The 11,562-nt window shown below is 36.5% G+C and overlaps 1 protein-coding gene and 1 non-coding gene across 8 annotated transcripts in view; both read right to left on the bottom strand.

Annotated features, from left to right (window-relative positions):
• Positions 1-2,730: 2,730 nt before the first annotated feature.
• The window catches only part of Mtx2 (metaxin 2), a 51,501-nt gene continuing 42,669 nt past the window's right edge, over positions 2,731-11,562 (bottom strand). For 5 of the 7 annotated variants that reach the window (XM_059260728.1, XM_059260733.1, XM_059260731.1 and 2 more), the window contains 6 exons: positions 10,009-10,085; positions 8,904-8,996; positions 8,348-8,386; positions 7,833-7,958; positions 6,609-6,685; positions 2,731-3,172 (listed from right to left, as the gene is read on the bottom strand). In XM_059260728.1, the coding sequence (XP_059116711.1) occupies positions 3,001-3,172; positions 6,609-6,685; positions 7,833-7,958; positions 8,348-8,386; positions 8,904-8,996; positions 10,009-10,085 (584 nt within the window). In that variant the 3' untranslated portion in view covers positions 2,731-3,000. Of the gene's footprint in view, positions 3,173-6,608; positions 6,686-6,965; positions 7,096-7,832; positions 7,959-8,347; positions 8,387-8,903; positions 8,997-10,008; positions 10,086-11,562 lie in introns of those variants that run through there. The other 2 variants (XM_059260734.1, XM_059260735.1) reach the window with 2 other exon arrangements.
• LOC131910150 (small nucleolar RNA SNORA57) lies at positions 6,375-6,511 on the bottom strand. Its single transcript, XR_009379011.1, has one exon. It is a non-coding gene; the product is annotated as a small nucleolar RNA SNORA57 (small nucleolar RNA).

Genomic DNA, 11,562 nt, shown 5'->3' with positions numbered 1-11,562 from the left:
TATTGGTTAGCACTAAACTCAAGTACCAGTGGTGCTTAGTTAGGCAGAGGGTAAGGAGACTGCACCACAGAAAAAGCTCCCTTGCCTCCTCAACAAACTCCTTTACACAGCCATGAACGGGATTTCACTGGCTAACCCTGGATGACTTGGCACACACCAAGTAGACTAGGGTTACCTTGAACTCAGAGATCTGTCTGCCTCTGTCTCCTGGATGTAGGAATTAAAAGCACGCACCACTGTGGTCTCTGGTAATGTACAGTTTAAGTCACAAATCAAGTCAATAGGTTCATGAAGGGAGTCAATCAGTTGAATGTGGCCTACAGATATGTTTGGCAGACAAGTAGGGTTTTTTTTTTTGTTTTTTAGTTTTAATGCCTTTATATAGATGGCTGAATTCTAGCATGGCACAGCTCCATTACTAACACCTGCCTGTCTCACTCCTCATCACTGGTCTGTCTTTCGGGTTGAATTTGTGACTGCTGGCTAAATGGAGACGCGGAGCAGTAACAGCAGAGCACGAAATAACTTGGACAGAGGTGTGTGACTGCAAGCAGACATTCTCAAGAATCACAGATTAAGTATCGACTTCTTCAACTAAAAAATGTCTTTCCTCTCCTCTTATCTAAAGCAGTGTGCAGTACAGTATCAAATCACTTGAAAATTGCACAGTGGTATAAGAGAAAACAGAACAGGGGGCTGAAACCCAGGTTGGTATCAGACTTAACCAGAATCTGAAGTGAAAAATGAAACAATCTAAAAGAAGAATCACCTTTCTCATTAGCCAGGTATGGAATAAAACCCAACAAAAAGGGAAAAACCTCAGTCTAGAGCTGATTTACCACAGACTCTTCCCTTATACTAGGAGGAAATAGAAGACTTAGACAAATAACCAAATGTAAACTGATACTCAAAAGCCCAAGAATCTCAACTCAGGAGCCCGATTCCAAGTTCAAGGCCAGCCTAGACTACCTCCAAAGCTAGTGACTTTTAAAGGAAAATCTCTATTTCCTATGATGGAGGGAAGGGGAGGGGAGAGGAGAGGAGGGGAAGGCAGAATGATCAAATTTACTTAAATAAACTTTGTTGGGTTGTAATTTACACACAATAAAATGCAGTTTGATTTTTATAAACATCAGAAGCAAAATAATTTCCCATTACCCTCCCAAAAAATGCCCCTCTGCATTTAATCCATTAAGAACAAAAAAATCTGACCCCAGGCAACCACTGAGTTACTCTGATCTAAATTTTACATACATACATACATCACTCTCTGCAGAGTACTTACTTTACACAACCCTGGCTGTTGAATGAATTAAAATAAGCACTTTAGGCACACAGAGTGCAGCTCACAACTGTCTGTAACTTCAGTTCCACGGGAGCTGGCCTCTGAAGGCACCAGGCATACACTTGGTATACACACAAACATGCCGAGAAGTACTCACACACAGAAGAATTTTGAAAACCTTGAAACAAACAGAACAAGTGATAACAAATGTCTGGAATCCCAGCACTCTAGGGACAGAGACAGACAAGTCTCTGTGAGTTCCAGGCCAAGGCTACATAGTAAGGTACTGTTTAGTTTTGTTTTTTTTTAAAGCACTTTATGGGATATAAACATGAAACTTAATAACCCTTTAAAAGTGTTAGCCTGAAGCCTAGCAGTTGTGGTGCACACTTTTAATTCAAGCACTCAGGAGGCAGAGGCAGGCAGATCTCTGAGTTCCAGGACAGCCAGGGCTACAAAGAAACCCTGTCCTGAAGGGGGTAAAATGTAAGCATGGAGATGAAATACAAGTGAAAATGAGAACAACTATGTCAGTGTGGAGGGAAGAAGGGCTCCCCCAATGTCAGCATGGAGGGGAGAAGGGCTCCCCCTAATATCCCATTCCTCATGGAGAGGCCAATGGCAACTAACGACTGCTGAGAGAGGGAGAGTCACTTTTCTCTGGGGAAGCCTACCAATGCTTCCCCACAACCCACACTGGATGACCTCACAGACATGAGTGACTTAGATTGTAAAAACTTCTAATTATTTTAAAGACAGGAAGTTAGGGAGGAGATGGGATATATGTGGGAAAAGAGATAGGAGGTACTGGAGGGAGTGGCGGATGGATATGACTAAAATATTTGTATACATGTATGAACATTTTAAAAAATTGGGATTCCATTTCCTCTTTTTTAAACTGGAGATGATCACCATTAAGTGTTCTGTGAGATTAAGTGAGTTAGAAATGTTTGGTAAAGGATAAGAAGGCAGTATCAAGTGACTATCACTCTTGAAATGTCAATAACAGATTTACATCTGATTACAGCATCACTACTATGATGGGACAGAAAACACTGGGAAATCTGAGACTACATAATTCTTAGTTTTTGTGTATGAATTCCCATCACTACTCCTATGAAAACTACCCTCCCTTCACCAAAAAAAAAAAAAAAAAAAAAAAAAAACACACACACACACACACAAAAAAAAAACATCCCTGCCCTAATGAAACACTGTTTAATTCAATTTAATTTAGGTATAAAGAATGCTCAACATGCGCCTCACTGGATGACCTCCAGTCACCCACTTTCTCAGCACACTTGGAAAGAGTACTTGGGGTAGCCAGTTTCACCATGTGCTCAGTAGTCTCAGTACACACATCAATTGCTTTCCTTAGAGAACTGTTTATTCCATGCGTCCTAAGTTCAGTGAGTTGCCAAAAAGACCAAAGTAAATGAAACGACCACAGTTGCTTAAGGTTTATTTGTATATGATCATAAAGAAATAAAATGTCAAGATATAGAATACAATGTAACAAATCAAATAATTCAAAACAAGGTGGACACAAATAACAGTACAAAGAACACGTATATGACATTATGCAATTTTTTGAGGTTTCAAAAAACAATGTTTTTGGTTTTGAAATTCTGAAACTATTATCTATTATTATATCGTTCAAGTAATACATATTTCAAAAGTTAGATTTTTTTTTAAATAATAACTGACATACAACTCTAAGACAACCTGCCTTTACCCCGATCTTCAAAATAGTGCTGTTCAATTCTTCTGCAGAAAGCGAGGAGGTTGGTATAGTGTTTCACCTTCTCAGAAAGTTCATCACTGGTCAACTGTGTGGTAAGAATGGTGTACAAATGGCCAAACACCAGAGCATCAAGTTCAGTAGGTCTGAAAAAAAAAAAAAAAAAAAGTAAAGATGAGGAAAGCTGAGGCACCTCATTTTTATGTCAGAAAGCATTCTTTTTTGAAGAACATTTTATTCATCAATTTAAAAGGAAAAAGTCACAGAAATAAATTCTACCACAATCACAACTTGATAGAATTTTTTCATTTTAAATTTGTTATAGAACATAAAAAAGATAACATATTAGTTTCATTCCTTTTATTATTATTATTATTATTATTTTTTTATTTCATGTGCATTGGTGTCTGCATGTATGTCTGTATGAAGGTGTTAGATCCCCTGGAACTGGAGTTACAGATAGTTGTGAGCTGCCATGTGGGTGCTGGGAATTGAACCCAGGTCCTATGGAAGAACAGCCGGTGTTCTTAACCACTGAGACACCTCTCTAGCCCTGCATTCATTATTTTAATCACCAAATAAACAGTCCATTTCCATTGTGGCAGAAACTATGTTAAAAATTTAAAAAAAAAAAGATATTCTAAGACATGGAACACACACACACACACACACACACACACACACACACACACACACACACAGAGCAGGTTCTCCATGTGCCATCACAAGAGTCAACAAAAAGGTAAGGTGTCTTACACCACACTAGAACTGCACTTACTGAACTGTTTCCCTGACCAGAGTCTGTAAGTTATCAAGGCAGCTGGCACTGCCTGAATCTTTATAGCCCCAGATCTTAGTACAGTATCTGTAGACTCCAGGATTTGCTGAATACATGAAGGAAAGAAAAAGAAGTATGCTGCAGAATGTGGGATCTTTTTTCTAACAGTAATTATTCACATCCTTTCGCAGTCTTCCCTCTCTTCATGCAATGATGGAGTATTACATAAAGTGAGGTGAACAACCTGGCCCATGCCTTTCACTGAAGTACTCAGGCTTAGTCAGTAATACTGTGAATTCAAGGTGATCTTGGGTTATACACAAATTCCTGTCTAAAAATAAAAGAAAATGAAAGTGTGCAATCTGTGGTCATGTTGAAGAAGGTAGTCAAAAGGGTAGCATTCCTTTTAAATAACAAGAGTCCTTAAACTTAATAGCACCATAATTTTTTCATCATAAATGAAGAATCAATAACAGGCAGATCCTTACAAAGAACCAAGGACATGAAGTGGATAAATGCAGAGTTAAGGTACTTCACTGGAAGTAATATAAATACTAACTTTCCTACATTCCTAACATTTCTTAAAAAGAGATATCTATCTTACAAGTGGGGACTTATTTTCTTAACACAGGTTTATATCAATCATCCTTCACTTCCTACATAGCTGGGCACTCTTTATCAGTAAATGAGGCTCTGAATGAGGTCAACAATGAATCTGTGCTCAAGGGTGGGTCAGAATTACCCAGAAGTGATCAAAATGTCACATGCTTTTTAAAAGCATATACTCATATAACTCCAAAGGCACTGAATTTATATATGGATATGAGCATATACAAACTGTTACATTAAGAAAGCTACTTAAAGTTGCTTTTTAGAACCTATGAGGAAGCAGGATATAATAAATGAACCAAACAAAGCACATACATTATCAAAACACATTTCTTATAACCCTTAAAATTTAAGATAATGTCTCCTTATGTGGTCCTGGTTGGTCTAGAACTTTCTATGTAAACCAGCCTAAGCTCAAACTCACAAATTCACCTGCCTCTGCCTCCCAAGTGCTGACATGAAAGGCATTCACTATCAGGCCCTGCAATCCTTACAGACTTCAGTGACTCATATTAACTGATTCTGAGTTTTACAAATTATCAGTTCCCACAATTCCTTCCTTTTAAAAAGTACTTGTGAGGCTGGAAAGATGGCTGAGCAGGCTTAAGGCACTTGCTGCCCATCCTGGTGACCTGAGTTCTATCCCAGGAACTCCTATGGTAGAAGGAGAAAACCAGCTTCCCTAAGTTTCCTCTGACCTCCACACTTGCACTATGGAATGCCCCCTAACACATACATAAATAAGTTTTTTAAAATAAAGTACACTTGTGGTTATGCAACAATTATGTATTTCTTAAAACTCAAAACCATAGTCATAAAAGTGCCAATTTTATAAAATGTGAATTATGCCAAAAAAAAAAAGAAAAGAAAAGAAAACCAGTTCAGAAAAACCTACAACTCTTACTAAAGACAAGGACAAACAACAAAAACACATGAGTCAGGGTAAGGCACTGGCTCAATCCAAACTCAATCCCTGGGCCCCACACTGTAGGAGAGAATCGACTCCCAAAAACTGTGCTTTGACCTCCATGCATGCATGATCCCTGCACACACACACACACACACACACACACACACACACACACACACACACACTGTAAAAAGAAATGCAAAAATTTACATTACTCAGAATTTCTACAATACTGTTGAATCACACAAAGACTATCATGTACCTTGCTCTTAAATTTCTTTGTTATGCTATGAAGAAAAAAATACTACTTCCCACTATTGTGCTTAAAAGTGACTTTGCGGACTGTGATATGGATATGTGTGGACCAACTCTCTTCCTATGAGCTTTAAGATATTTCAAATGTATTGCTGCACTCATCTTTGCAGACTTCTCATTAGGAAAATATTCCAGGCAGAGGCAGGCTGGATCTCTGAGTTCAAGGCCAGCCTGGTCTATAGAATAAGTTTCAGGCCAGCCAGGGATATACAGAGAAACTTTGTCTTGAAACACCCCCCCAAATTATAATTTTTAATAAAGGAAAATCTTTGCCATTTTAATTTAAAAAATTTAATTAGCATTAAATTTTTAAAATCTTGTTAACAGAATATGAATTATTCAATTTACATATATATATTTTATCTATACTTCTCAATGTCTGTTTCTCATCCATCTGACAGTATTCTACTTGTTTGTAATGACTCTCCTGGCCTTCAAGCACCTTTCACTATGGATTAGAGTTGTATTAGCAGCATATTCATGTTTTTGTACTTGGAAGTTTAATATTTTGTACTTCTTATAGCACCTTGAACTATCTCTATCAAAATCTTTGTCAAATCATACAAAACTTGATTGATTTATAAGACTGATCTTAAGAAAACTTAACAACAAGGACTGGACTTTAGAAATCTGATCTCAGAGCCAGCACTATGCCTAACAGCCAAGAGGGGATAAATGTTTAATGAGTACAAAAATGAATTTTAAAAATAAGTCTTCTCTATATATTCATTCTGTAATGTGTCTTGCTGCTTGAAAAGAAAATCTGTGGATAGAAAGCTCCCAACATCAATGACATGACCACAAGGGGGCTAGAGCCCTTCCCTGTACATAACAAGAGGAGCCGCACAGCTGGTCTCTGCCAAGAAGAGCAGAGTTATATGTACTTCTTGAAAAAATAATACCTTTGTGATAAAGACATTTGGAACCTCTATGTGAAGCAAAGACATATCACAGTAATAAAACATCTTACTGCTTGTTGAAGAAGTAAGGTTGTGTTCCCAGTCTCTGAGAAAGGGCTTGACAGCACTGGTCTACATCTTCTAAGACCTACACAAGGCAGTGAACCAAAAGAAAAAGATCCACATTAGCAAAACAATAAAAGTATGTAAGACTCTACTTATATCACAGTTTATAACAGAAAGACTCAGCTTAAAGTTCAGACCACAGACCATATATACATGACCTAGACAATGCTTTTGATGTTAATGGGAATTAGTGAATACAAGTACATTACATTACTGATAAAGATCTCCGTTTAACGAAAAGTTTTTCTCTCAAAATTTAATTCTCTAAACAATGTTTTACTGAGTCCATATAGCCAATGATTTTTCTTACACTTTAAGGGGTGGCTGCTCCATAAAAATGACATACTGAACTGTGCTTGAGATTGATCTCACTTAGTCTATTCACAGTCACTTGCTAAACCCGCTTGCAGCACACATCAGTCAGATGTCTGGCTAGAAATCAGGGATAGCAAAAAGAAACCCCAGTTAGCTTAAATGATTGTTGCTCAACCTCAGGACCTTGAAAATTACATTTTTAAATTTTTTTGTTACTTTAGTAAACTTAAGACACCCCCCACCAGAAAAAAAAATCCAGTTAAGTACTGTACTTTTTGTTTTGTTTTGTTTTGTTTTTCGAGACAGGGTTTCTCTGTGTACTTTTGGTGCCTGTCCTGGATCTTGCACTTTAGACCAGGCTGGCCTCGAACTCACAGAGATCCGCCTGGCTCTGCCTCCCAAGTGCTGGGATTAAAGGCGTGGGCCACCACTGCCCGGCTAAGTACTATACTTAATAAAGGTTTTTTTAAGCTCTGATGCTGCAGTTCTATTTATTGATATAAAAGATTCCCACAATATGCTGTTTAGGGGGAGGAAAAAATCAAGTTATAGAATAGCAGGCATAATATGATCCCCATTTGAGAACAGTATTACTTAGACATCTAGAAACATATTCTCCAAATAAAGAGGGGCAATTCTGAGGTGGCAGGATTTCAGAAATTATTTGTCATTTAGACCTTATAGGCAAATAAGCACATGCAACTTTCATAAAAGAAATATAACTACATCACAAGAGAGAAATAATATCAAGTATTTCGTTATGTTACACTATTACACTGAGGTTATTTTTTTAAAGTAATGCCATTTTTAATGCACAGGAATTGAAGCTTTTATTAGCTTCAGTCGGTACTGACCTGGTCCAGAGTCTTGTTCCCCCATCCGATAGCTTTCATCTTACGTTTGACTTCCCACTGCTTCTGATAGGCCAAAATGTGGTTCAAAGGCCAAGGGTACGGAGATCCATACCTAGCATGGGTGATCTAAAGCAAAAAGACTTTGTAAAATACAGAATCTTTCCTAAAAATAATGCATTTTTACAAACAGAATTCTAATATGTATGTACTTTCAGAGAGCAAATACATAAAGCAATCTGAAAAAAATATATATAGCTTACAACATAAAAAATTAAAATTTTAAACCATTCCCTTTAAAAATATATAAACTTTTATGTACTTTACAACCAGTTCTATCAAACAATGACACATAGCTTCCCTAAAATGTATGTGCAAGCAAAATTAAAGTAAGTGAAAAACTGTATCACTAATGGTATAAACCACAATGTTTCATTTATGAGCAGGGACTTGCGATTCTGAGCAAAAGTGTTTTCTCATTAAATTTTAATTAAGATAAATGCTGCAGAACCACTCACCTCCCCTACTGTAGCTTCATCACACCACTGGAGATACAGCTAGGAACAAAAGAACAGTCACCAAAACTTTAAAACACCAAAGAGCAAAGGGTCAAATGTCTTTCTTGCCATAGTAATTTCTGTTTTTTTTCTTTTCTTTTTCTTTTTGCCATAGTAATTTCTAATAAGCCAACTTTGTAAATCAAATACATGAGGTTTTTTCTTCTTGGATAATTCACTGCACAGAATTATCAAATTTATTGGCAGTGCTTTACTGAAAACATTTCTTGTGCATAGAATATATGTCTAAACATCATTATTTTATGGGTTTTATCAAAGTAAACTTCAAAAGACTAAAGTAAAACTGTGAATAGGCAAGACTCACTCCTTATAGCAGAAAAACTAGAGCTGAGAATATTCAGAAACTTGTTTACAGAAAAAGATCAAACAATTCAGATGACCACCCCAGTCTGAGTCCTACTTCTCAATGGCTTTAAGGTAGCCCATAAGAAAAGTTTTATATGAGAATACAAATTATACAAAATCACATTTTATTTCAACCATTACAATCTTGTACCTCTGCAGTCAACAGCATATTGTTGACTAATTCCATGTAAGCTTTCATTTCTGCTTTTTGGACTTCATCCAACCCATCACTAAGAGAATGGCCCTAAAGGGAATTTAAAAAAATTTTAAAAGAGCATCATATTAAATATACAAAATCTTTCAGTTATCTTACTATCATAACAAGTAATGTAATACGTCAATGTCCAATGGATTAATTTCCAAAAAGCTTCTTAAAACAAAATTATTGTATATGAAAGTACACCTAATATTCAACTGCTACTAAGTAGTATTAATTTGTCATTATATACATGTACTTTCAATAGAAAATATTATAGGATGAATTACTTCATAAAGGAGAAAACAAATTGGTCAGTAGTAAACCTTGTGTTTTTCAGGCATAAATCTTAAAAACAAAAGAAATGCCAAACATGTGCTACTTATAAAATGGGCAAAGATGGAAAAAAAAAACCCACAATGTAGTAACAACACAGGGAGAAAGACATGTTATCCAAACACTGTAGCAATGGAGAGACATGAAACAGTACAGCTTCTCGCTCAACTTCACGAAGATATATGCCAGAGCATCCCAATAACACTTTCAGGAATGTATCTTTTTGTTTGCTTTGTTTGAGACATGGTCTTAATTTGTAGCCCTGGCTGGTCTGGAACTCACTCTGTAGACAAAGCTGGCCTCAAAGTCACAGAGACCGGCCTGCCTTTGCCTCCTTCTGAGTGCTAAGATTAAAGGTGTGCACTACCACAGCCTGGCTAATGAAGTGTTTCGTAACTGTTAAAATCTAAATTAAACAAATGAGCATAACTACTGATTGACAAGTAGGCAACTTGGTACTTTCAACTTCAAAACACATCCTAAATCTCCCTTCTCAAAGGGCAACCAGATATTTCTTAAGAACTTAAAAGCTTCATTTATGACAGAAATTCTAATTACCCTATATTAGAAAATCAACCTATATCTTTGCTATGGATTTATATTATAAAAAAGCACCCAACTTAAAGTTTAGAAATATTTTCTAATAATTTACATTAGCATTTCATAAAGCTAGGTTAAAAATCAATAAAAATGGTCAAATGCATTTACTATTTTTTTCCATTACCTTGGCTTTAACGAATTGGACTATAGGACCAAGTTCTGACACTACTTGATTTCCCACATGAATAAAAGGTACTTTTCCTGTTGAGGAGAAGAAAAGATGTGAGAAAACAGCCTCAGTAAATTAAAGTTTGTGCTAGTAAAAAAAAAAAATTAACAAGAAACTCAAGAGTTTTGTTCATAAAGAAATATTATAAAATTATAACTTTCCAAATGATAGCCAGAAGCATCTGCTAAAGTCTACAAACTTTAAGCAATGATTGCCAATAAATTTTAAAATAAAAGAGCCAAGTATAGTAGCACAAGCCTATAATCCTCAGGAGTCCAAGGCAGGAAGACTCTAAGGTCAAAAACAGCCCTGAAAGTAAAACTCACAGAAATCAAATTACTAAAACACAGGTAGAGAGGGGGAAAGAGCAAGTCGATTCATTTCTAGAGTTCTTGCCTAGATATACCAACAAATCATCAGGTTCTCATTTCAGAGCTAACACTAAATAAGACTATTAATCACATGGGCCAAGCTAGTTCAAGGACATCACATAGGACACTAGTTCAATATTACTGAAAACTTCCACAGAAATGTAACGGGGATTTCTCTTCAGGGTACAGCACAAAACTTCAATCTATACTGAAAAGTTTTGTTGTTTTTTGAAACAAGGTCTTACTATGTATGTAGTCTTGGCTAACCTGGATCTCACTCTGTAAACCATGCTGGCCTCCAACTCCCAGAGATCCACCTGTCTCTGCCTCCTGTGTGCTGGGAAAGGTAGTCTTCAAAAGATTTCTTTTATGCTTTCTAATTTTAAATCTGATACCCATTAAAGTCAATATTCTTTAATCAATGTCTTGGACTCAAAGAATTTACTACCTTAGAAGGTATGCTAGTTTGAGTTATGTTCCCAATATACGAGAGGAAAAAGAACAAAACAGACTTTTGAAAATGTCAACACTGAGACATAGCTCAACTTACAGCTACAGTGCTTGACCAGCATGAGGCCTTAGGTTCGTTCACACCTCAGTAGGGGGAAGTGAGGGAGAGAGAGAAAAAAGAAAACTGGTGTCTTTAAATAAATGACACATTAATAAACATTAATGCTTAATACAACTATCAGAGATCAAGGAAAATATAGTCTCTAAATAGCAAGCTAGTCCATCCACTCCAGATGTTAAAGGATGAAACCTGCTGTCAGATTTAGTTCACCCAGAGTTCACACTAACAGCAGGCTTCTTCCTGCTCCTGTTGAGTATATTCACTTCTCTCTAATTCAGTCAGCCTGAGGGTAATGGATGAGGTGCCTGGCACCAATAAAAGCTTCCTCTGTATCTATGGGATAACACTACAAAGAAAAGGGGCGCCTTCTGGAACACAACACTCAATAGATGTATATTTATTTCCCTATTACCAATGGTGCATTCCTTCTAATTGCTTTACAAATCTCAAAAAACAAACAAGCTAAACTGGATAAACACTACGCTGTATTGTTATTTGGTTTTGACTTGGAAAAAAAATCTTCATTAGAGTAAATACAGGTCATCTGAGATTTTGAAAAAAAAAGTT

This window comes from Peromyscus eremicus, chromosome 4 (assembly GCF_949786415.1).
Source record: "Peromyscus eremicus chromosome 4, PerEre_H2_v1, whole genome shotgun sequence".
Lineage (NCBI taxonomy): Eukaryota > Metazoa > Chordata > Mammalia > Rodentia > Cricetidae > Peromyscus > Peromyscus eremicus.
Note: the sequence above shows the minus strand (reverse complement) of the source record. Positions and strands in the feature narration are given on the sequence as shown.